This window comes from Branchiostoma floridae, chromosome 14 (assembly GCF_000003815.2).
Source record: "Branchiostoma floridae strain S238N-H82 chromosome 14, Bfl_VNyyK, whole genome shotgun sequence".
Taxonomy (NCBI): Eukaryota; Metazoa; Chordata; class Leptocardii; order Amphioxiformes; family Branchiostomatidae; genus Branchiostoma; species Branchiostoma floridae.
In genome coordinates, this window is record NC_049992.1 from 11,744,169 (window position 1) to 11,769,269 (window position 25,101).

The window sequence follows — 25,101 nt, forward strand, 5'->3', positions numbered from 1 at the left end:
GGGGCCCCAAGCGTGTCTTTCTTGTGTGTTGGCGACTTTGCATACTTTCCATACTTCAAATGGGCCGTGATCCTTATAAATGTCTTTAATTGTGAATATTGTCCAACAGGCGAGCTAACATGACAGCAATGGAAGAATTACACGAGCAGAAACAAGAGGTGGAAGAAACAGAAGGTACGTCATGAAGTTGCTAAATCAACGCTATAAAACTTTATAAAAGTTTGTACACCAATGTCTGATGAGGCATTTAAATGTGCATGTTTTTGGAAACAGGAATTTCAAGAAATGGTAATGAACAAAGCCGCAACAAAGCCAAAATATAACTACATTTGTATATGGATGTGAGACCATAGCCAACCATGCACAATTGACTTAATAGTTTACATTTTTTTCGTTTCCCCAAATATTACCTCTTATCTTCCATCATGAAAGAAACTTTAGATAATTTTCACTTGTAAAGCCATGTTTACCTGTTGCAGAGGTTCCCAGTGACAGCGATGATGAGGCACCAGAAGATGTGTCCTTCACCAAAAGTCGGCAGGTGGCGCTGCAGGCCATGAAAGAGGCCATCAAGGAAACCAAGAAGTCGGAAGACGCAGCCAAGGAGAAAAGGAAGAAGAAGGATGAACTCTTCAAGCAGCAGAAGGTATTCATTTTTTTTCATCACGGTATAGTTTATATCTTTTTTTGAGGACTTCAAGAGTATGGATGTATGATGTTGTAAATGATTCATAACCCGTCTATTCCATTGTTGATAACAGAGTGTTCTTACAAAACAAAGTTCCATTGATTTTGTTGTAGCAAGTCCTGAATTATTGCCTTATCTCAAACAGAAGCAGAAGATCCAGCCTCTGCCCCTTGATGTGCTGAAGGAGGTAGAAGCAGCCAGAACAAGGTACTGTATATATATTGAAATGTTTGCAGTGGTTTTTGCTGTTACCTCTTACTGTAAAATCATGAAAAAATCTTAATAAGTAAGCAGCATAGTCATAACTAATTTGAATGACAACTGCTTTCTCCTGGATTGTCCTGTTTCAGAGAGCTTGAGATGAAGACACAGTTGAAGCAGCAGAAGTTGGAGACAAAGGCAAGCCAAGCTGTGAAGAGAAGAAAAAACAAACCTGCCAGAGCAGTGTAAGTGTTCAAACAACAGACATTCTGTGACTTTTAGAGTATAACAAAGTAGTGTAATTTATCATGTTCACGTTTGAGCTGCATTTTGTGTGCAAACAAGAACTATGGTCCTTTTATGTCATGATATCAGAAAATAGACAAAAATTTGCAAAATGTAAACCTCTCACACCAAGACAGTAAGAGTAAACAATGTGACAAGCTTTTAGTATATAGCATAGCTATAGTGTTCAAAAACATACATGACTCATTTTCCATCACCATGGCTTCTTCCAAAGTCATTATTGCATCTAACATTGCCCTTCATTAATAATATTCTATTAAAACATTTTTTCTGTATCTGTAGAGGAGAAGGGTATGAGGCAGTAGTGCTGGATGAGGAGGTGCAGAAAACCAGACCCAAGTCAGAGACAGCTGCACAGTTCTTACAGAACCAGCTGTACGGAACCAGGATCCGGAGAGAACCGGTCGGGACCAGTCTGGCAGCACAGAACAAACACAACCACAAACCTGCAGTACACTTCACAGTCCAAGGTTGGTTTTATATCAAAGCTAGGCTTGTGTAACCAGTACCAGTACAATTATGCTGTGGAAATCATATATAGGTACAAGTGCAGAGTACATCAATGTACCAGTGCTGTGCCTAAATAGACTCAATTATTTTACTTATTTTGGTACAAAGCGTGTTAATTCTACCACAAAGATGAAAATTTAGCATTGGAAAAAAATTAAAACGTTTGGGTGTTAGCGTTGAAATCAACACCATCTTTGTAGCTGAGGTTATGTTTAGATGCACAGCTTTAACATTAAAGACTTATTGTAATGTTAGTGAAGTAGTGGTTAAAATGTTACTGCTGCAATATAAAATTCTTACATTTCTTACAAATGTATGACATGGTGTGGGTAATGAAGTATAGTGAATAATAATAATAAGTTGTATTTGATGTTGCATTTTTATTCCAGAAGAGAAGGAACAGAAAAAGACCAATAAGAAGAAGAAAAAGGACTCCCAATACTGGATGAAGAAAAGACAGTTTAAGAAGGAAAGAAGAGTGAAGGAAGCCATAGAAAGAAAGCTTCTCCTTAAGATGGAGAAAAGGGCCCAGAGAAAGAAGTTAAGAGGTCCTGCAGATGGCATTGACCCACTGAAAGAACTTTAATATCATCAAAGAGGGTCAATACATAGCTTCATACCATTTACTGATAATTAATGTACAACTTGATATCAATTTCTCTGTACATCTTTCACTGTTTTCAATATAAAGTTCATCATGTCCATGAACTGCTCAATATGGATTGCTATAGGATATAAAATATTGTAAATCCTGAATTTATAACCATATCCAAAAATTGCAACCTCCTGTGTATTTACAATTGTCAACAAATAGTACCCGGCAGCTTTGCCATTCTTCAGCTGACGAACGGCCCTGCTGATCTCGTCGTCAGTAGGGGGATCGGTACTGATGTTATTGTCCGGTACTGCCGCGTCTGCTAGTTCCTCAAGTGTGTCTGAGGAGGGAGATGGTGCAGGTCTGTTAAGCAGGTTGGAGTAGTACTCCTTCCACCTGTTCAGCTGCTCTTGTGTAGTTGGAAGGGCGCTGCCATCTTCGGCCACCACAGGGCCGACTGCTGATGGGATGGCTTTTCCTGCCAGCTTACGAAGTGCTTCGTACACGGCTTTATGTCTTCCAGCAGCACTGGCTGACTCCACTTCCTCTGCAGTCTGAAGGAGCCACCGTTGCTTGTCTCGCCTGAGCTGTGCCTGTCGTCTAGAGTTCAGAGCTCTGTAGGTTGTTATGTCACCTGTGAGGCGGGCTTTTCTGCGTTCTTCAATTATCGTCAGAGTCTCTTCACTAATCCAGGGTTTGTGGCTCTTCGTTTTCTTCCCGAGGACTGCTCTGGCGGAGTCCGAGATGTTGTCCCTGAATTGAGACCACGCTGACTCTACATCAAGAGGAGCAGGCTGATTGTTGGTGTATCTCCTGGTGATTTCATCGCAAAATTTCTGCCGGAGGGCTGTGTCTTGGAGTTTTGCGATGTCAGGTCTGAAAGGTGGCTTCGCAGGTGGGCTGTTCTTTTTCAAGGAGATTTTACAGGAGGCCACCACTAGGCCACGTGGCACTGCTTGCAGAGTTGTTCGATGCCCTTGTCAGCACGCTGGAGATCTTTTCAGCCGAGAGTCAAAACCTGGGTCTAGAAGTCAGCTGGCTGAAGACTAAGGTGCAGTCCCTCAGTGACTTTCTTGATCAACCTACCTGTCCACCGATCAATGGAGAGTCAGTAGAGGTGGTTTCATGCTTCACCTATCTCGGCAGCGTTATAACGCAGGACTGCAAGTCTGACCAAGATGTCAAGCGCAGACTCGGAATCGCCTCTGCAGCCTTTGCCAGCCTTGGCCGTGTATGGCGCTGCAAACATCTCTCCAGAACGGCCAAGCTGAAGGTGTACAACACTCTGGTTCTTTCAGTGCTCCTGTATGGAGCCGAGTCATGGACTCTCACCAAGTCACTGAAACAGAAACTGGACTCCTTCGATTCACAGTGCCTTAGAAACATCGAGGGCATCCGCTGGCAGGACCATGTCACCAACGAAGTAGTACGCCACACAACAAACCAGATCCCGGTCAGCCAGAAGATCACCAAGTACCAGCTTAACCTTCTGGGACACATCTCCAGAGCAACACCGACCCAGGAAGTGATCAAATTGATCACCTCAGTTCCAGATCCAACTTGGAGGCGCCCCAGAGGCCGTCCTAGGAGCAGATGGGAGGACCAAGTCTTCAATGTGCTGGACACCACAGGGGTCAGCAGATCTGACTGGAGAACTCTGGCTGAAAACAGAACATCTTGGAGGGACATGTCTACAGCCGCTATGCATCTCCCCTGATGCCCGCGGCTGATTGATTGATTGAACAAATAGTGTTTCTTACATTGTGGACATCATTTGGACAAAACTACTATAAATTCATCTCCCCTGAGTAGAAATCATGACATGTTGACAACATGTATTGCAAAAATTTTCTGTTAGTATTTAATATTATTACTATCAGTCTGTCTATCCAGACTATCTGTTAGTATTTGTTTGCAAAAGGGTTTCCTCCTAGCCGGGGGAACAGATCTTGTAGAATTCTCTCCATCTCAGTGAAGACCTGAAAAGAACAATTAAAACAGCATTTCTAAGTAAAAAAATATATTGTCATAGTCTCATACTTTGGTGGTCTAGATAACTGTTGACACATACATATATCTACGACCATTTTATATCATATTCCATGGGCCAGGACCCATTTGGGGTGGCAAATTCTCATTGTAATTTCTGAATAGTAGAAGGTCTGTGGTATATATTTTGATGTGATAGCCATTTACTCTGGTACAGGAGCTTTATATTTGTTATTAGCCCTCCAACCTATCACCCTCTGATTGTACTGATGTGCCCTCTTGCCCATGGACTAGTATGCAAAAGAGCATTTCCCACACTACAATACATTACCATCCACAGTACAAGTGCCAAACATAACATGTAACCAGGGTAGAGCTACATCACAGTAATAAGTCTGCTGTGTTCACCTGTGTGGTTGTGTAAGCCATGACTCTGACCACTGTACCATGGATCTCTTCTCCTTCCCTCTCAAACCTCAGAGGACTGATACTTACAACCACCTCTTTAGTGTACTTGTAACCTAAAAGAACATACATGTACCAACCTTTAGATGACTCAGTACAGTTTTTTGTTTGCCACACAACTGCTCAGTAACTCATACAAATTACAGATTCAAAATGTATGTGTATGACAGTATGTAGTGTTATTGCACCTTTGTGTACTTAACATCAATAACATCAATGAATGCAATGCCAAAACATTACATAAAACTTTCTTGCCTTCACATGTTTAACTTTCTCGCTGCTACTTCATAACTAAAACAACTTTGGTGCCCCAATGGCTAACTCAACAAGAGTATGGTTAAGAATGTGTACTTACCATAAGGTTTACTCCTGCCAAGTTCCTTCAGTAGTTTATTGTAGAGATCTGACAGGGCAGGACCAATAAGAACACACATGCCCACCACATGGTACTGTGCCATTGCCTGGTGCACAGGTAACAATGGAGTGTCCTGTAAGCACACCACATCTCTGAACACGAGCTTGTCCTCCAGGTAGATACTGTTGGTGCTGTGGTAACTGAAAAAGAGAAGGTCTTCATAGATCGGATTTCTTAACTTATGTGCTGTGTGACAACATTACCAGCAGCTCCTTTGTACATGTATTTATTAAAATATGCTGTCTTGTAATTTTGCACAAATGCTTCAAAAGAATATCAAAGATAAGATGTTGTAGGATCATTAAATGTGCCATGATGATTCATATCTTGCATTGGGCTCATGAAATGTTATAAGACGGCTTTTACGTGTGAAAAATTCTTGACGAGATCTGATTCATCTTTCTCAAATCGTTGAACACAGTTCCACTCTAGCGAAGACTAACCTTTGAAACTCCCAGCATTCTCCCCGTGCCATTCTCCCTGATGTGTACCAGTCCAACAGGACTAAACTGGAACCTTGGTTCAAATGGAAAACCTGCACAAGACATCCATATAATTATAAGAAGTATAGAGATGGTTTTAAATAGTGAGAAATTATTCCTTTGACTATCACTGATCCTTAGATAACATCGCAAGGCTTCTGACAACTCATACCCTTGTTCCTCCTCACTTGTAGGCCCCTATTAGACCAAGATGACATCAGCATGCACATCAATTTTCGACCGTCTCAAAAAAAAAAAGTTTTCAACCATGCTGTAAATCATACAAAGAAGCTGTAAAATGAGAATCTATCATTTGGTATACCACACTGTGTGTTTGGTCATTTGTTCAATCTTCCTGGCAGAGTGCATAATAAAGGCAATATTTCTTTATTGGCACGCATCACGCAATCATCCATATAACCAAATCAAGTTAGCCTTATATACCTACCTGTTCCTGTCTGTATGCTGCATCCTTATAACACACCACAGGATCGGGGAGGAACACCAGAAGTGAGCCAGCTCCGACATGAGCCCCTACTGTCTGACAAGTCACCAGATTGTCCACGCTGTGGAAAACCTACAAGGAAACATGGAAGTGTCTAGATCAATTATGTACCAATATAAAGTCATCACATTTTCTACTTACTTGTATACTTCACATCTGACGACCAATGCAATTACAAATATTATTTGAGTGACTGAAGCGATACATGTGGAGTGAATAAATGAAATGATAGTTAAAAGTTTTTAAAAAATCTTTATTGCATTTTAAAGATACAACAACAGTAATAACAAAACATGAAAAACATACAGGATAGAAATGTAAAGACATTCTTTATGTACTGTAGTATTCCCATTTTCCAACATGTTTTTTGACATTTCTGTACTATAATGTTAATAAATTCTAACTTACAATTTGTTCTACAAAAAATCAACAAATCTTTACAAAGAAACTACTTTGGAGTCTCTACTTTGAAATATATACATTTTTGTAGTTTAAGAAGTTAAATACCTTAGTAGAAGCCTGTGTAGTGACCACAACTGTACAATCCTTCGCCAGCTCTATGTCCAGCTGGATGTTGTCCCCTGCCACCAGACCACCACCATACGTGATGACATACAGCCACTGGCAAGTCTTTGTCTTACTGACATTTTGAGGTAGGAGTAACTTCAACTGTGAGGGAAGTATGACATGAAAAGGAGGAAACAATGATGTAATCCACCATAACTTATAACTTTAGCAGACGACAAAAAACTTTGTCTAGTTTAATACTCTAGTAGAACGTGTGGAATGTGGCAGTGTTGGACAACTAGCTCAAGCTTGCACTTTTAGCTAAAAGATTCGAAAATAAAGAAATGAATGGTTTGTAACCATTTCCCTTACCGGGTATGTGTATTGAAGTACGGTATTGGTAACTGCAACAAGTTGCCCGTTCTCCCAGGTAGGCTGAAACACCGCCCTCCCCCTTGCCTCGGGTCGGCACTGCGGTTTCTCAGTTCTGTAGTTAGTCTCCGATTCATCTTCTTCTGTACATACAGACAGATCCATTTCCTTTGTCATAGATGAATGAACAATGCCTAAACTCTAGTAATTTCACAAAGCACGTCCTAAATTCGTCTGCGCTCCTCTTGAAAATCTTCCTTGTCGGCCATACTTTTGGTGATACTATTTATGTTTTAGGGGTGAAAAATAAGACTTCTGATTATTTTAACAAAAAACAAAGTAATAAATACAAAATAACAATAAAGATATTAAATTCAATATTTGATATAATTTCGTGTTTCATTATGACTAGATAAAAGTCTAATTATCTTTGTTAATTTGATCATTAAAGTTTAATTAACCCCGTACTTATAGTGGACTAGTCAACCTTTGACCCAAAAAAGGAAGTTGCATGCCCAAAGAGTTGCAGTCAGTGAAGTTGCATGAAAACTTGTGTAAACTCAGGCGTGAGGTCTAAATTTTGGTTCCAATTTACTTCAGAATGAATGGGAAACTGGTTACAATACTTCAGATCTCAGATTCAGGTGACAATTTTCTTGTAGAACATTTACAGGAGGTAACTCCTAACGGTGACTCTCACTTTCTCCAGTTGCACTCTCTTCAATGGTGATCTTCTTCTTCTTTTGATATAACCCTCTAACTTAACTGGGGCATCACTGATTGAGTGACATGTACTGTGTCGATGATTTGTAACTCATGTTACCTTCTATGTTTCACAGCTTTTCCAACTGGAGGGTTTTCACACAGTGTGGGTCTAGAAGCAGCCATCAAATTAGGCATTGTCAACACCACAGGTAAAGGAAAAATGCTGTTAAAACATGAAAGATAATTGTTAGATTTGTAATATGTATTTTATTGATCTTCACACATCCAATATGTACCATGATTGTACTAATCTATTCTACACGATTGATAAGCATTATTGACAAATTACTAACTTGTATTGCTTAGAAGACCATCTCAGACCCTTAGGAGGTTGATCGAGGAGGACGTTACCCTGGTATCCAGAGAACAGCGCTCGCGGCTACGGTTCTTTCCCGGGCCGCTAGCAACATAGCCCCGTAAACCGACTTCAGCCGGCCCGGGGAGATACGCCTCACGCAGTGAAGGCGTAAAGTCCCTTAGCCGGCTAAGTTGTACTCTGATATCCAGGGTAGGAGGACGTTGGTCTCCAAGGCAGAGACCTTATGTCTGTCATGTGCGACAGAGACATCTGGAGAGACTTCATAGTGTCACCTGATGATAATGGATGACTGAACTGAACTGAACTGATTATGCTAAGTTGAATGTCAGATTGCCTTGATAATGAATAGTCTCCAAGCAGACCCTATGGTGCCTTAGAAATAGTATCAGAGCTGGCAAGGGACTTAGTATAGCGGCACCAGCCCGTTTGACTCCCTTTGGCCGGCTATACTCCTTTGCCAGCTTTGATGCTATCTCTTTAGGCGGCGTAGGGTCTGCTTGGAGACTAATAATGAAAGCTTTATTTCTGTTTTACTTTTAGAAAACTTCAAGCAATTCACCGTACAGTGTATGGAGAATGCAGGTAAGTTTCAAGTTATATTTTATAGTAGTACATCACTGGAATGTAAGCATATAAGGCCATATAGTAAGGTTCTTTGAAAGACAACCAGAATTGTACTCACTTCCAACGTTTCAATGTCTATCATACACTATCATCAGGGTTAGAATGACTGGATCTGATTCTTGCTGCTACTTATAGCCAATGTAGGTGGCGCTGCAGCAGCAAGAATGCCGTCCCAAATGTGGCTCAGCTTGTATCCCCCTCGTCTCTGTTCATGACTGGAGCTGATTTCTGATTTCAGCAAGAATCAGATCCAGTCATTCTATCCCTGATGATGGTGTCTGATTGAAACGTTGGAAGTGAGTACAACTCTGGTTGTGTTTCAAAAAACCTTACTATATGAGTAATTTACCAACCTCATGAAAATATTTACTACAATACTAGCATACATGCAGGGCTCTTGCCAGCTCGAATTTTTTTCCGTCAGCCAGTTCCCATTGTAGTGAAAACACTATTCCAGGAGTTATATAGACTGAACTGAGACCTTGAAACACGGGTTTTTAATGACATTATTGTATGCAAAAGGGCAATGACACACTTCGTCAACAATAAAATCAACAGCAAAACAAACAGTGTGTGGCTTTTACGGCCGTGGACGGCATCCCCAAGCCGCCTGTAGCTTCCACCAAGGATTTTTGTCCATCAAGGTTGACGGATTGGTTTTAAAATTTTTCCGTCACAAGCAGCAAATTTCCGTCAATTGACGGAAAAACGGACGCTGGCTAGAGCCCTGCATACATGACGTATAAGGTCATGTTCACATATATAAAATCTGATACATCATGATCATCCGATCTAATACAACATGGTTCTTTTATGTGCAATCGCAGGTTCTTTCAGCCTACCTTATGTGACAGCTGCATACCACAGCTGCATGGACCAGGACAGACTCACGGACCTGGACTCCAGGTGTCAGGCTTGTCTCAACAACCATGTGGCCAACCGAGCCAGCATCAGACAGGTGTGTAGTAGGACATCCCATACATTCCTTATCACAAACTCATCACAGATTTATTTCCGTGTTATGCAACTGTCAAACTGTTATCACAGTCGTAAAAATTTCTATAGCATAGCCACATATGGGGGGTATTTAAGGTTTCGGGGGCGGCTGATTTAAAGTCTATATTTGTTAAACAAGTGATTTATATTGTGGCGCTTATATGTGTATCATATATTTCTGACCTCGGAGGAGATTTGAGGTGTTAATCTAAAGATGTTTTTATTTTCTGTAGGGGAATTCCTTGATTGTGACAGCAGCCAAGATATTCCCTGATGAACAGATCAGAAGAATAGAGGTACAGTACCAGTGTAATGATATATCTTTAAGCCGCTAGTAAGAAATAAGTATAAAGTTAGCATGTTTGTATGTCAAGGATTAAAATGTTGTATTTTGGTAAATTTTGAAAGCATCAGATTCAGAACCCTGGAGGAAAATTTAGAAATACAAGCCAGCAATACAGCCTCAGGTGTAATTGTGATGTGATTCTGATATTTAATATGTATGCAAGTGACCTATGTGATAAAGAAATCTGCACATATACATGTAAGTAGTGTACCAGCAAAAAGGAAATGTCCGACTAATACCCATGTTATCAAGTCATGTAAAAATATGTCATACCACCAATATGCCATTACATCAATTGTGAATGAATTAAAATGCTGTTATTGCGCATGTATGTTTCTATCCTACATGTATATCAGGGCTCGAAATACCACCTGCATATGCAGGTTAGTGCAGGTAAAATTGGAACTGTGCAGGTATTTCTGGTGTCTACCTGCACCTAACCTGTACTGGTCCATGTACTGGGTTTTATACATAAATGTCCTATGATGTAGGTGGATGTGGATTATTCTTAGTTGCATTGGCTGTTACCACCTATAAAGTATAAAAGAAACAAAGAATAGCAATCATTATGGTTCCTGAACAATTTTAGTATGATCCATACTTCCTAAATTCCGAGTGGTGCAGGTAAAATTTGTCTGGTGCAGGTAATTTTCTATGTTACCTGCACCAGTGTAGGTATGCAGAAAAAAGTATTTTGAGCTCTGTATATATATATATCCATGATGATGATAATGGTGTTTGTATCCATCCACAGACATTACTAGAACAGGACAGACTCCATGGTCACTATGCTGTGATGTTTGGTTTCCTGAGTGCAGTGTTACAGCTGGACCTTCATCAGGCTCACCAGGTAAAGGTTAACTCAACATAGTTGTCAATGATTTTAATTTTGTTTTTGTAACTTGAAAACATTCTAATGTGTTTTTCAGATGTTTGTGTTTGGGGTGCTGAGAACTATAATAGCCAGTGCTGTCAGGTTAGGCAATGTTGGAACCATTGAGGTAAATATGTGTTGTTTTATTATTAGATGTATTTTTTAAAAAAATTGTTAAATCTTATCTCATTACTAAGTTTATTTCACTTCAATAGCATAGCATATGAGTCTATTTCGTTCCATTTCAAAATTAACTTTACCTTGCCTTTGTCTTTCCAGGCTCAAAGAATTCAGTTTGAGCTGCAGCAAGGTGTGGATAACATAATCAGAAGGTAAGATATTATTATTATTCTGGTGAAATCAATATTTTTAAATGAAGATTTAAATTTCCTTACCTTGCTGACAAAAGGTGTTTTACCACCACTGTTGAACATTTGTGTTTTTAAGAGGAGTTCCATGTACTGTTTCAGGAACCTGAGGCGTGCAGTGGAGGAAGCTTGTGTGACCTTCCCCCTGGTAGACATCACACAGAACACACATGACACCATGTTTGCCAAACTCTTCCACTCCTAACATCAGGATATTTCTGAAACACCGTAAGACTGTATCTGATTAAGAACATTTGAAAAGTAGTATCGAAAGAGTTACATATAGCTAATGATGTACATGTAATTGATATGGGAATGAGACAAAGAAAATTCCTCAAGTAAAGCTGCATATGGGGAGATAAGTAGCCTATATTCAAGAGAATTGAGAGAATGTGGGAAACATTATGTCAACTTTATAAGTCTGAAGTAAAAAAAAGACAACATTCTTAATAAGATATATGTTTCTGATCAAAACCTTTAATAATGGATACTTCAGCTCTTTGTTTCAGATAAGATGATACATGTAGATGTCATGGAATGATCTTGTATGACATATTTTGGCACACTCTGTGCATGATTCAAGTGCAAAAGTTTGAACTAAATTGCAGTAACCATTGAGCATATCCAGTCCAAGATAGATTTTATACATGATATGAATTGATAATCCTGCCGTATCAAAAGGTGACATGGAGAAAAGATAATCCTTACAGCAAGTCCTGATTCTAAATCACACCAAATCACAAATACTGTCAACATTTTACATAACACACTGACTGTACTACAAAAGCTGACTTTGTCATGAATACAAACATCAAGGTACAAAAGTGCGGAGGCAAATGAAGTGTAAAATGTGATAGGTAAGCTTTCTAAGTTCCTACTCAGTTTCATTTTCAAATCTTCACACAATTTTTAATGGAGTGAATTATGGGGAAAGGGTATGTAAATATAATGGACAAACTTTCTTTCTCTTTCCCAGTTTTTTTTCCATTATCAACATTCACCCTACCCCTCTTTATCATTTGTAGTCCATCCCTATAGTTTTCATTCTATGTAAACTACATATATTTTTAGGTGTTTGTTTCACCTTGTTCTCACCAGGTTATTGTTAAATTTTCTTGCTCTCACCAACCTCTATCCAAAAATATAGGTTTTTTGATGTCATTTTCTTTTTGAAATCATTGACTGGAAACCCTTCCAGAGGATTTCTAGCCACATATCGGTGTTTGTTTCACCATATTCTCAGCAAAGGTGATTGGTAACTTTGCTCCTTTTATAAGTAGCTCATCTAACGATTTTAAGGCCGAAATGCAGACAGCAAACGGACCAATCAGCACCCAGAGCCAGGCGAAGAAGAACCCCAGCGGCCAACCTACGAAAATCAGTAGGAGGAGCCACAAAATGCTCCACATCCAGTCACATTTGCCCATGTTGTATGTTCAGTACTGCTATAACAACACACTGTAACTCCAAAGTACTGTGATGACAGCACTCTACCGTAAATCAGAGAATTGTAGTAAGTTGTAGCAATAGACAAGCTATGGACGTAATTAGGACACTGAGTTCCTATATTGGCACAAATCCTTGACCTTTGTACAAGCTACCCACACCTGTCAGACTGCAGATTAGAGTTATTTGGGACCACACAGGTTCAAACCCCAAACTTAGCCTTCAACCATCAGGTTTCCAGAGAAGTGTCCTTCAAATGTCCTTGAAATTCTTGCAGATCGTGTCAGGAATGTCTAAGTCCAGTAGGGTGGCTTTGGTATGACAGTTTCTGCAGCCGAAGTTTTCACAAGTTTGTTGGAGTTCCTTGCTGTTTCAGAGCAATTGATGATAAGGCACTCTTCAGTAAAAGTCAAACAGCTATGAAAATGGCAACACTACTTTCTAGGTATATAGCGCCAACTGAGAGCATACAGTCTCTGATATACCAGGTCTTCCAATTGTGGTAGCTGTAGTTCTCTGTATCCACGTTGTGGTGTTGTTTCAGGTAGTTCCAAGCACAATGTCCCACAGATCCAGCTGAACTGTCCAGTCCTTATCCAAAGATGGTCCTGTTCAGTATGGCAGGTGTTTCAGGCTACACTCTGTTCTCTCCCCTGGTGGAAACTGCCCGTGGAGCTTTCTTCAGAAGGACGAGTAGAAGTGAGTCAGGCGTAATCACAGGAGGATCAGCGACTAAGTCCCTCTCTGTGATTGTGAGGTTAAGACGTCACTGTCCTATTAGATGTGCAGATAACAATCAAAGCACAGCCACAGACACTGCAAGTTAACCTCCCCTCAGGGCTTGAAAATTACGATCTACGCCCTTTCTAAACACTCGCATAACAATGTTTGTGTTGGCTTGGCTGTGCATAGAGGGGCAGCCAAGCTGAAAGTAAGGTGGGAGTAGAGAGCATGCATGTGGTTGGGGCATAACAAACTATCACTAGGGGCTTTATAATTCATGATACAATCACCACACAATCAAAACCCTAAATATGACAGCAACATTTTATTGAAAAAAAGGCAGCACAAGGTAATTGTACACAGATTAAGTTCACAATAGAAAATTCATCCATTATTTATGTTCGGCAGTCATTCGTGACTGCAAGTCAGTGCCGTGGAAGTATCCAGGTAGAGTTGACAATGATATATAACAGACACACACTACATAATGACAGCACATGCCCCTAACGGTTCAATACCATTCGGTTCCATGCATGCCTACGCAGCTGATGTCACTACTAGTACCTAGGCCTGTAACCGTAATTTGTTGCCATGTTAATTAGGTCAGGAAGTGAGAAAGTACTCATCAAACTAATGGATATGTCTAATAAAATGCTGGTACATGTACTGAACATCTGTGTAGACGTAACTGAGATTATGCAATACAATATCATAATCAAGGTTAACTAAGAAAGTATTGTCTTCATTTAGAGTTTGTCTTCTAAAATGCCGCTATTTCTCCCTCAATAATTTTACTTCAACTTGAGCTGCAACATCAAAATCTAAGTCTATGCCTGCATGGTTTGTCCATGTAGTTTATACCTTGAAATTTCCTGAGCAAAGTTCTTGCACACCTACAGTCACTACAATTTGAAGAATTACAGTAGTCAATGCTGCTCCCCGGCTGCATCCTGGCTGTTTGTTGTTGGTCACCGCTGATGACGTATCCTCAGCCACACATGGGGGTTTGGTTCACCATGTTCTCTGCAAAGGTGATAGGCAGTTTTGCTCCTCTGAACAGCAGCTCGATTGGCTCTTTTAAGACTGTGATGCACATCGAAAATGGACCGAGGAGAACCCAGAACCACGCAAACAGGAATCCCAGGGGGTATCCAACGAAGATTAGTAGCAATAGCCAGAGAATGCTCCACAACCAACCCATCCTGATGTTTGCTGTTCACACAAACTTTGTCGTCTTTAAATTGAGGTTTCCTGGGTCTTGTGATGCAACTTGTTGCTGATCTCCTTCCCTGGTTACTTAGACTCCCAGTAGTTTTAGAGCAACAGGTTCCAAGAAAATGTTCCAGACCTTCTCTGCTCCAAGTGAAGTCCTGAGATACTGCTGTAGCTGCCTATGAATCTTCAAAGTTCAATGCGGAGGCAGTGGTTCCCTTTTTCTGACAGGCTAACCCACAACTTCTTGGACAAAGAATGGAGTCAGCTTTTAGTTGGTATGAATATCGTTCTAATACCCTCTCGTGTTCCCAGAACAAAAGGAAAAAGAATGGTGGGCGAATTCAATATAGACCCGGTGCAGTGCCACCGCCTTGGGTACACACATTTGGTTACTTATTAGGCACAGAATAATTAGCTACCTGAGCTTAAGCAAATTGACTGCATAGTGCATACCAAACTGAATTAGGTAAAAGACAGGCAGACTGTTAAAGAATGGTTTCCAGTCATGTTCAAAGTGACTGTATAAGCCTAGCTGCTCCGCAAAACAAGGATGCCCCTATACTTTTTGTTTGCACTCAACAGGTTTTTTCAGAATAAGTCAAGAACATCACGCATAAACTGAAGATGTTTGATATTTTCTCCTGTAATACTGTAGTACGAGTTTTGAGAATTGATCCAGGTTGTAGAGAACTTTTCCAACTCTTGTTTTTTTACAAACTGCTGTCATATTCTTTCTTATTCATAGGAAAATGAAATGTATTAGCAACTGGAGGCAACAAGTTGAAGTCTTGGGTTTTATTAGTGTTGCGATTCTACTGTATAGTGCTAGGAGTCACTTTTGCAACAAAAATGAGTTCCATTGTTAGACCGCTATAGTGCCCACATTACATTGTATTGCCAAATTGCCTGACATAATTTTCACTGAAATATTCTTCTAAATACTCCTCTCCAATATACATGTAGTACACTCCACCAGTCCACTACATATAGAAAGGCACAACCTGTCAATTTATAATCTGCTTCCAATGATTCACATGATGCAAAACTAATGACAAAAATTAATCAAGCTATCTATTAAAAGCCCAACTATCCTTCTAAACCATTATTCAATTTTTTCTTCAACCGACATCCTATATTGCAAGTTTGACTAAAGACGTGGCTTACAGGCCATGAAAGCCTGATCATTGCTTAATGTCCTGCACACAGTCAGTGTTTAAACCCAAGCTAACAACATATACATGTATCTTACTTGCTAAAAAGATTTTCAGCACACAGCACATGGCTCACGTCAACACTGAGGCATTCATCACTGAGGAACTGATTGTTTGTGTGCAGCTAAGATGAGATCTGCTATCTCTGGCACCCCAATATTGTGTTTGGCCTGGGCAAAGATGGTGGGTCCTCCATCCCTCATCATAGCAGACTCACGCTCCATCACCTAGTAACAAGGGATAAAGTTGGTTGGTTAAGGAAAAATAGAAATGTGAATGAGATACATGTGGATAATTACAATATAGGTGATGGAAACAACATGGTTAGAATTTACAAGAAAATAGGCATGTATCTTCTTTATCATCAAATATATTATGGGAACTACAACTTTCTCAACAAAATGAGGGGGCATTCTATGCAAAACCTTATATGACCTAAAAGGCACAGGTTCTTTTAGGAAATATTTAATTACATGGTTAAAATTGTTTGAAAGTGCACAGCTCAGCTCAATGGGGCTGCATTGTAAAAACATAATCTGCTCGCGTGTGTTCACGTCAGGATCTGAGCTCTCGCGAGAGTACCCATTGTAACTGGAATGTACTTTATTCAGCCACAGAAAACTGACATTAGGAAAATCAACAGCAGCAACTGAATCTCTAGATTTTTCAATGCAAACTTCTTGAACACAATTGTTCCCTCACCTTTAGATCAGCCCCTACAGCCTCTGCTAGGTCCGTCTTGTTGATAACTAGCAGGTCGCTTTGAGTGACTCCTGGGCCTCCTTTCCTGGGGACTTTGTCTCCTCCTGGCCACACACATAGAAAGGGAGGATGGACTGAATTGGCTAGATCATCGTAGTCTCTACCAGACTCCTATAGGTCGCTGGGAAAACCATAGAAATGGAACAAATAGAGAAGTAAGCCGGCCAGAGGAGTATGAGCCGGCTAGGGAACAGCTTGCGACCTACGGAGTCTGTGAGGAGTCGCTGACTTCTTTGAAGTCCACTAATCGCTATCTAATAGGTGCGAATTAGTTAGATTACCCATTTATTGCTTTCCAACTCGCCCGTGACGGGTCTTCACATTGTGACAGGAAGTGTCAGTGGTCACGGAAGCCAAAGTTATAAGGGACTCCTCTGCCGACTGTTGTGGTATTTTTCTGTGGCATTTGTTGTTCTCTGAAGTCGTTTGTGTACTGCGATGTCAATAGAGCATGTGCGTCGCATTGGCAAGGACGTTTTTGGCTACAACAGCTTGCGACAAAATGATGTTTTCGTCGGACTTCCCACGGGGACCCGCAAGAAAATAAATGCTTACCGTTTGCAATTGCCGTGACCCAAGGGTCGGCCATTGCCTTCCAAAATTAGTCCTTTTTGCCTCCAAACTGCACTAAAAGGTAAAGTTTGGCCACACTCTCAACAGGAAAAAATGTAGTCTATTTTCACGCTGTTTGGTGCAGTTGACCGCACAGGAACGTACCCATGGCGTAACCTGTTACTATGTTACATTTGATCACAAAATTAACTTAAACTTTAACCTCTCCCAAGAACACTGTTACAAAAAAAACGAAAGATTATATTTATATATAGCAAAAAAACACTGCCCAAAGCATTGTTTGGCAAAAAAATCAATTTTTGTTTTGTTGTCGATCCCGATTTGACCTTTGTTCCACAGCCAGGCGTGTCCCGCCTGATACACACGCCCGCCGCGCCCTACTGGGCGCTGGTCAATTTATGATTTAAATTATCTCCAGCGCTGAGTTACTTCCTTTGTACAAATAATTGGTGGATTAATTCTATATCGTTTCAAGTCAGCGACTCCTCACAGACTCCGTAGGTCGCAAGCTGTTCCCTAGCCGGCTCATACTCTTCTGGCCGGCTTACTTCTCTATTTGTTCCATTTCTATGGTTTTCCCAGCGACCTATAGGAGTCTGGTAGAGACTAAGATCATCGGTCACAAACTAATCAAGGCAGGTTGCTAAATCAAATTACAGAATTAAAATAGGCAAGTTTCCTATTTTATTTCACTACATTGTACATGTATGTCATTATCTAAAATCTGAGGAAAAAAGAACATACTTAGGGGTTTGATGACAGCTTTAATACTTTATTGTATTTTTAAAATATTGAACGCATTGTTAACCTGCTACATCAATCACATAGATGATGTAATCTGCCAGCTCTGTACTGAAGTTAGCAGCCAGGTTGTCTCCACCTGATTCAATGATGACCATCTCAGGTTGGAACTTTTTTGTCAGTTCCTTCACTGTTTCCATATTCAATGAGTAATCCTGAAAACAATAAAAAAAAATACCAAATGCATTCAATCTTTGATTACTCAAATGTACATCTTAAACGATGAAAGAAAGTCTAAGAACTTATCAAGAAACAACATGTATGGTAACTTAGATAAGAAAGTTGATGCTAGTTACAACAATGTCCATTCTAGGTTATACTCTATAGTCCATGGAATTAAGTAGTATTTAAGGGTAAGTACATGTATACTACAGCTGACTGACTGACCTCTCTGATAGCTGCATGTGGACAGCCTCCTGTCTCCACTGCTCTCATCCTCTCCTCTGGGAGAGCCTTGTTCCTCACCAGAAACTCCCAGTCTTCTCTGGAACATACATGTATGCAATACTCTGTCCGTTCAACAATAACAGGCTAAGAGATAAGTTGAAAATTAAGAGGCAGAAGATCTGTAAAGGTGGTATCTCACTGCGCCTGGGGCACCGGTGTGGCACTGCGGGCTTCATTCACTGCAACACAGTTGCGTCATTTTTGCTTTTTCTTTAATGATTTAGATATTGCATAATACGTTAGAGTATGACTTAGAAGACAACAAAATGCACGAAACGTAAGAAAATTTTTTTTTTTAATCTTTGGGCCACACCAATTTAATTTCTTGGTTCACGGATTTTTTCATAAAAAATATGGAGCGAGAGGGCGAAATAAAAATGAAAATAAAAATTGTAAAATGGTTGGGGTAAAGGTAACGGCTAATCCAAAACATAAAGAAAAAAAGTTTTCAGCTTGAAAAAAGTACAAAAACACTATTATTGTACAGTAACAGCACTTGTACCCACACTTTAAGGAGCTTATAATATAAGGCCAATTTGCTACACCAGAAAGCTGGTGAATGGTTTCATTAATGGTGAAAATTTGCTGAGTGGTAATTTTTATTTTTGTTTTTTTTTTCCAAAAAAAAGGAGCGAGCGAATCCATGAACCAAGAAATTAAATTGGTGTGGCCTTGAATTTTATTGTGTAATCTTTCTATCCCCGCAGTGCCCCACCGGTGCCCCAAGTGCAGTGAGAAACCACCTTAAGTTGAAAGTCTTGTCTCACCTGGTGAAGATGTCATTAGTGACCACACAGATGGCGTGGGCCTCCCTCAGGTGCTTACACAGGGCCAGCACCAGTGCTGTCTTCCCTGAGCCCACAGGACCTCCTATTCCCACTGTGAAGGCTCTCTGGCATAAAACGTAAGAAAATCATCACAAATTCAGCTTCCCTGTGGACTCCCTCCAACTTAAGCTACCATTTTCTGATGCCACACCAGAGGCGGCGGCAGCAAATTTCGTCTGGGGGGGCGAACTTTACTGACAGAATTTTGCAACACATGTAGCGCCGAAGGCGCTACCCGTCGCGCCGGAGGCGCGACAATCCTAGGGGGGTGCGGGGGCATGCTCCCCCGGGAAAATTTGAAATCTTGACCCTCTAAAACGCCATTTCCTGCGTTTTGACGGGCAAATTTTGCTGCCAGACCAGGCTGCCAGACTAAGCTAAATTTGATGGCAATTCTGTAAGAAAGACACATGGTTTTTAATAGCGAGGGCAATGCCCCCAAAATATTTTCGTGATTTCGAGTACCGAAGGTGCGAGCTGTCGCAAGGTTGGTCTGGGGAAATTTCAAAATCTGCACCCTCTGAAATGCCATTTTCTGTATTATTAGGGACAAATTTTGCTGACGGACTATGCTAAATCTAATGCCATTTTTGTCAAAGAAAGAAATTGTTTGAGGGCGATGACCCACACAAATTTTCACCATGTCGTTGTGAGCGCCCGAGGCACAAGTTATCGCTAGGGAAGTCCGGAGAAAATTTTGAAATCTTGACCGTCTGAAACGTGATTTCCTGCATTTGGGGGCCACAGTCTGCTCTAAACTAGGCTAAGTATGATAGTTAAATCCAGTTTAAAAGATTTTTGAGATCGACACTCTTGCAACATATTGTGCTGGGCCGAAGACGCGGGCCGTCACAAGGGAGGTCTGGCGAAATTTTGAAATCGGGACTCTCTGAAACGCCATTTCTTGCATTTTGGGGGGTAAATTTTGCCGTTAGACTAGCTTGATTTAATGAAATTTCCATCATCAAAAAAATACACAAGGTTTCAGCTTGCTTTTCTGGGGGGGCGACGCCCCCCCAACATATTTTCCGGGGGGGCAGCCGCCCCCCTGCCCCCCCGGTGCCGCCGCCACTGCACACCAAGACAATTTGTTGACTCAGATATTTTGCAGAAATATTCTAAAAAATTCAGAAAAAGCTACAATTTGCAAAAAGTGTAAGGTAAAGATAAAAACTTACAGAAGATAAAGAATAATAAGTTTTCAGCTTAAAAAAGCAAACAAACATTCTATGGCAGACAACCAACTTATCTTGCTCTACCACTGTACGATAAGTTCAACAGTTTTTGTGTACACTGTATGCACTTTTCAGTTTGGATTGGGGCAGGCGATTCCGAGACACAATTAATTAGATTGGTCTGGCCTTACATGTGTATTACATATTTCAAGGAGTCTGCAACAGAAGCTTTCGCGATTTGATTATTTGCAAAGTTCTAAAGCCGATGGCCAATAGCAAGGACTTGCTTTTCCAGAACCCATTGCTTCAGGGTTCTGGAAACAGATGTTATATCAGTTGCTCTCACTAGTCTCAGTGTGCAAACTAAGGTGGAACAAGCTAAAACCTTCATTAGCAGGACGGCAAAGCACGTAAACTAATGAGTTGTCGGGCAAATAAATTTTGTGCTCTGTGTTCAAATATTGACGAACAATTTTCTGTGTCCATAGACTCCGATTCTGGGGAGCCATAATTTGGAACCCTGAAGCAAAGGATTTGGGGAAGTATGAAGACAGTGAATGACTCTTACCTGTTTCCAGTCTGTTCTCAAGACTGGTCTATCTCTAGTTGTAAATTTCCCTGGATGCTCCATGGCTTCATGGGTGTGGCCATGGTCTCCATGGTGATGATGATGATGTCCCTGACTGGTAGCATCATCCATAGACCCAGCTATATAGAACACAAAGAATTTCTGGTAGCTTTTATAAACTTAATGTAAAACATAACAGGTCTGGCAAATTTGCAAGCTATAGAGTGACCAAAATTGGGAATAACATTACATGTCATAAAATATGTTAACATATGAATTCTTTCAACTTCTAACGTTAGTATTAAAGAAGTTTCAAATGTAACATATGATGTAATGCTAACTTGTTACAACCTGTCAGAATGGTGAAGAAAATTATGCAAACCCCAGCTACTAGCTTCAAACGTAGAGGTCAAATGACCTGACTGTACTATGACCTGACTGGCAGCTTATAAATATGTGAATACACAGGAAGTAGCGGAGTTCTCTTTGAAACTAGTGAAGAAGAAGACCCTGGCCTTACGAACACACAACACAAGAAGATCGAAAGAATCCAACGACGGGCAACTAGGATCATCCTAGGTCATACCCCCTCATATGAGCAGTCCTGCAAAGCACTGAAGTTATAGAGCCTCTATGAGAGGAGGGAGGACCTTTGCCTGGAGTTTGGAAAGAAGCTGGCCAAGTCAAACCTGTACCACACTTGGCTACCATACACAAGAGGTGAAGTCACGGGGAGGAAAACGAGACAAACAAACAAAATTGACACCATACCAGCACGCACAAAACGATATGCCCAAAGTCCATTACCTTACATTGTCAAGCTCTTGAACAGCAGTGAATAACTTTTATTTAAATTGATGTGTAATTATTATTGTATTTTATCATGATTGTAAATTAGCTACAAATGTGTATAAAGTGATTGATGTATTCACCTGTAGTGTTTGTAAAAAGCTTGTAACTGTGAATATCACAATTCAGCCTTTTGGCTGCCAAGAGTGTTCAACCAATAAACCAGTCTATATAAGACAGTACAAAGTAATTGATGGTCATTACTTACATTAAACTGCTGGTATTTGAACAACCACCAGGTAAAATTACATGAGTGTCCTTAGATGACCTGACTGTCTTTTGGCATTTTGCTGTACATTCAAGTGGGCCTAATACTAAGTAGCCACACCATAATTGTCAACAGCATGGTCAGCCTGTCCTCAGATGACCTGACTACCTTTGACCTGCATTCCTCTCTGGTCAGTGGGGCATAGGTTACCAGGTACATGTATTTTTAAAATGTAAGTGGCACTGGTGGTCAAATGGCCACGTGATCTCAAGGTTAATTGATTTTAAACAGAAAAACAAAGCCACTTGCTGACAGCTTTGTCAACCAATGAAAAATATCTGTTTCCAGCACAAAAGGGGTCATGTGGCGTAACGTCAGGGTATTCAGCCTGTGACCCACAGGTCCTGGGTTCATATCTGTCTATTTGAGGAAACTCACACCTTAAGCACATAAAAGAACCCACTACACCTATGGAAAAGAGAATTGGACCTTCCTGTTGTGAGTGGATCAATTAGATTGGTCCGGATATGCAGCTTGTACTCTTCAGTACAAGCCTGGTGTGTTAGGCCATAAGTCGTTTTAGTGGGTATACAAACAAACAAACAAAAGCATGATACTCAAGGATTTTACTGCTTAGTTGTTACAGTTATAAGGCATACAATGCAACAAAACAACAACATCACCATTATCCATGAGGTTTTTGACATTGAGTCTACTCAACTCAAAAAAAGGCATTAGTGTGTAATTAGTGTGTTATCAAAGACCATATGGGAGGTGTGGCTTGCATAAATTACCTCAATAGGTGAGCCCTGATTGCTGACATGGATTGGGTACATTGCCAAGTTTTGCTTGGGCCAAGGAGCTTATCTTGCTTGGGTGATGCATTTGGCTACATTGTTTGTTGTGTAACAGTGGGGATTTAGCACCACCAACTGACCAGTTGACTGTTGCGACCTAGGGACCCAGGTGGGTATATGTGTTTTCAGGATCTCTGTAATATATTAAAGACCATATAACAGTAAGAGCAGCTAAGACATTAAACTGTCATGATATACACATGTAGATATTAAACTATCACAAATTCAGTTACCTTTCAGGAAGCTCACTTGATCAGCAGATGCCATGTTATGTCAGGTTCAATCCGTGATTTTGGAGATGGACCTGCAAAAGTCAAAAGATGTGTTACTACTATCACTATAGTATCAGTCTCCATCAGACTCCTTAGGCAACTGGGAAAAAAATAGTAAATGTTGGGCAAACAGGATGCCAGACCAGTTGCCATCATCTGCTAAATTAAATGTAACTTCCCTGGCAAATTATTCACAGCAAAGAAGTTCGAATTCATACTATTCGGCTCGCTCCTAAAACCAGCTCAAGGAGTCTAGTGGAGACTACCTGTTTCAAGTGTTGGGGATTTGTTTCCCTTCACCAAGGACGTTATATAACGTCCTTGCCTTCACCTTGTGTGAAATGAAATCTCTCACTATCCAGGGCCCTCCCCACTTTAATAAATAGGGCCCTTCCCTCCACCACTTTTCAGATCTTTTAAGGAACCTGACCAGTTGAGGAGGGTAGCCCCTGCAGGTATGCTGCTGACAAAGGTGTTCATAAAAAAATGACCTACAGTACTAGTATTATACATACTAGTTCAATCTGTTCCAGAGGCTTCCACCTTAAAGATTTAGCCCAGCTTGAGAACTGGTCTGCGGAGCACAGACGTCATCTATGTTTAATAAGATCAAGGAGGTTAAAAAACCCCAAAGATATAGCTCAAGGTCGTAAACAAGTCATGAATATGCTTGTCGAGGACTGGGTTACTAGCAAACATTACCCCAAAGGGCCCCCCAGTCTTTGACCTCCTAGCTTTGCTTTGACTAACCTTGTCCTCAGACAACCCAGGTTTGGACAAAACCATGAATACTAGAGGTGGAGGTAATGACGTATTTACAGGTTCCTTGTAATACCACAAACTCTCACTGATTTTATCAAGAATAACCAACACTTTTATCTAACATTTGTATACAGATCATTTGCAGTTTTATACAGTTGTGAGCTATATTACAACAGTAACTAAAAATCAAGATCACCACTTATTTGCACATGGACTGGTTTCAAATGTTTCCACCGGCCAATGTCCTTGCAAGCTAAAAATACGCCACCGGTAGATCTGCCTGGAGATTAGCTGCCTGTGGTGTCACCAAAAGACTGGCTGTAGAGGAATTGTAATCCTCCATGCGACGTTGCCCCAGCTAGGCTGTAGCATAAGACAGACGGTCCTGGAGACAACTCTCCATCTTCATGTCTACCTTGTCCCCCCAACGACCAGGAGGTCAAGGGACTAGGTAGGTAGGTAGGTGTCACCTTCCTGTCCCGCACTGAGTAACGTAAACTAAATAACTAAAGTTACTTCTTCATCCCCCAGCACAAATCCAAACCTTCTTGGTAAACATCTAACCGTTACATATAAAACGTTTAGTAATGTTACACGAAACAAGGAGGTAAAACCACCAGGCTTCAGCTAGAAGACTCAGACCAACCAAGGTCGTAAGGACGTAAACAAGTCGAAGCGCGTAAATTGCACGTAGTCCCAAAAGGCCACCACGCTTTGACTTACCTCAGTCTCACATTAGCCTTTGACGGGGTCAGCGACCCGATTTGGACGAAACCATTACAATAGCCGGCGACAATAAAAATATCCGCAAACTACCACCAGTTTCACAACAAATGGCCGACACTATAATACGACATTTTTATACATTTTAGATGCAGTTTCATTCAGTCGCAGGATATAAAGCCTCTCAAAAACCTCTCATAACGGCAGCCCTAAGTCAAATCATCCCCTCTTTGCACATGGACTAGTCTCAATTTTTCCCTTGCAAAGGCGAATGAATGACAACGTCCTTGGTTTGCCTGATGACGTGAAACAAGATATCACTCGGGAGTTAAAATAAGCCGAGTGAATATATCCT

General features: G+C 40.7%; 5 protein-coding genes across 9 annotated transcripts in view; 3 read left to right on the plus strand and 2 right to left on the minus strand.

Annotated features, from left to right (window-relative positions):
• Positions 1-2,514, plus strand: part of LOC118430602 (nucleolar protein 7-like) — a 12,432-nt gene extending 9,918 nt beyond the window's left edge. The window contains 6 exon segments of the mRNA XM_035841577.1: positions 110-174; positions 480-646; positions 834-895; positions 1,039-1,134; positions 1,478-1,665; positions 2,095-2,514. Coding sequence (XP_035697470.1) covers positions 110-174; positions 480-646; positions 834-895; positions 1,039-1,134; positions 1,478-1,665; positions 2,095-2,291 — 775 coding nt within the window. The 3' untranslated portion in view covers positions 2,292-2,514.
• Positions 2,515-3,167: 653 nt separating this feature from the next.
• LOC118430128 lies at positions 3,168-4,017 on the plus strand. Its single transcript, XM_035840838.1, has 2 exons — positions 3,168-3,195; positions 3,242-4,017. The coding sequence occupies exons 1-2, from the start codon at positions 3,168-3,170 to the stop codon at positions 4,015-4,017; spliced, it is 804 nt and encodes a 267-aa protein (XP_035696731.1).
• A 29-nt stretch (positions 4,018-4,046) lies between these two features.
• LOC118430601 (urease accessory protein D-like) lies at positions 4,047-7,324 on the minus strand. The gene is made up of 7 exons (XM_035841576.1): positions 7,036-7,324; positions 6,664-6,825; positions 6,100-6,228; positions 5,613-5,704; positions 5,110-5,309; positions 4,698-4,810; positions 4,047-4,279 (listed from the first exon to the last, which is right to left on the minus strand). The coding sequence occupies exons 1-7, from the start codon at positions 7,210-7,212 to the stop codon at positions 4,202-4,204; spliced, it is 951 nt and encodes a 316-aa protein (XP_035697469.1). The 5' UTR covers positions 7,213-7,324; the 3' UTR covers positions 4,047-4,201.
• A 183-nt stretch (positions 7,325-7,507) lies between these two features.
• LOC118430969 (urease accessory protein F-like) lies at positions 7,508-11,576 on the plus strand. Its single transcript, XM_035842000.1, has 9 exons — positions 7,508-7,679; positions 7,875-7,949; positions 8,660-8,701; positions 9,571-9,701; positions 9,973-10,035; positions 10,840-10,935; positions 11,015-11,086; positions 11,239-11,291; positions 11,430-11,576. Exons 1-9 carry the CDS (start codon positions 7,637-7,639, stop codon positions 11,530-11,532), a joined length of 678 nt encoding a protein of 225 aa, XP_035697893.1. The 5' UTR covers positions 7,508-7,636; the 3' UTR covers positions 11,533-11,576.
• A 4,253-nt stretch (positions 11,577-15,829) lies between these two features.
• On the minus strand, positions 15,830-24,838 carry LOC118430464 (urease accessory protein UreG-like). 5 transcript variants are annotated; one of them, XM_035841339.1, is made up of 9 exons: positions 24,641-24,722; positions 23,777-23,855; positions 23,223-23,293; positions 21,076-21,215; positions 19,273-19,397; positions 18,446-18,542; positions 18,066-18,213; positions 16,625-16,728; positions 15,830-16,149 (listed from the first exon to the last, which is right to left on the minus strand). In XM_035841339.1, exons 3-9 carry the CDS (start codon positions 23,254-23,256, stop codon positions 16,018-16,020), a joined length of 780 nt encoding a protein of 259 aa, XP_035697232.1. In that variant the 5' UTR covers positions 23,257-23,293; positions 23,777-23,855; positions 24,641-24,722; the 3' UTR covers positions 15,830-16,017. The 5 variants fall into 5 exon arrangements, with proteins under 5 accessions (XP_035697232.1, XP_035697234.1, XP_035697231.1 ...); XM_035841341.1 differs by lacking the exons at positions 23,777-23,855; positions 24,641-24,722 and adding an exon at positions 24,747-24,838; XM_035841338.1 differs by lacking the exon at positions 23,777-23,855 and having other exon boundaries at positions 24,641-24,781.
• Between the last annotated feature and the right edge of the window lie 263 nt (positions 24,839-25,101).

Bases quoted from the DNA above. Each gene is read 5' to 3' on its own strand.
- LOC118430464 (XM_035841341.1), bottom strand. From the start codon at position 23,256: ATGGCATCTGCTGATCAAGTGAGCTTCCTGAAAG. The intron at 18,214-18,445 runs GTCAGTCAGTCA...TATTGTTTTCAG, and splicing joins CACATGCAGCTATCAGAGAG to GATTACTCATTGAATATGGA. The intron at 16,150-16,624 runs GTGAGGGAACAA...CCTTGTTACTAG, and splicing joins CTGTAGGGGCTGATCTAAAG to GTGATGGAGCGTGAGTCTGC.
- LOC118430601 (XM_035841576.1), bottom strand. From the start codon at position 7,212: ATGACAAAGGAAATGGATCTGTCTGTATGTACAGAAGAAGATGAATCG. The intron at 6,229-6,663 runs GTATTTAACTTC...GTTTCCTTGTAG, and splicing joins CTACACAGGCTTCTACTAAG to GTTTTCCACAGCGTGGACAA. The intron at 5,310-5,612 runs GTTAGTCTTCGC...TCTCTTTTTCAG, and splicing joins GAATGCTGGGAGTTTCAAAG to TTACCACAGCACCAACAGTA.
- LOC118430128 (XM_035840838.1), top strand. From the start codon at position 3,168: ATGTCAGGTCTGAAAGGTGGCTTCGCAG. The intron at 3,196-3,241 runs GTGGGCTGTTCT...GGCCACCACTAG, and splicing joins TCTGAAAGGTGGCTTCGCAG to GCCACGTGGCACTGCTTGCA.
- LOC118430969 (XM_035842000.1), top strand. From the start codon at position 7,637: ATGAATGGGAAACTGGTTACAATACTTCAGATCTCAGATTCAG. The intron at 7,680-7,874 runs GTGACAATTTTC...TATGTTTCACAG, and splicing joins ACTTCAGATCTCAGATTCAG to CTTTTCCAACTGGAGGGTTT. The intron at 9,702-9,972 runs GTGTGTAGTAGG...TATTTTCTGTAG, and splicing joins ACCGAGCCAGCATCAGACAG to GGGAATTCCTTGATTGTGAC.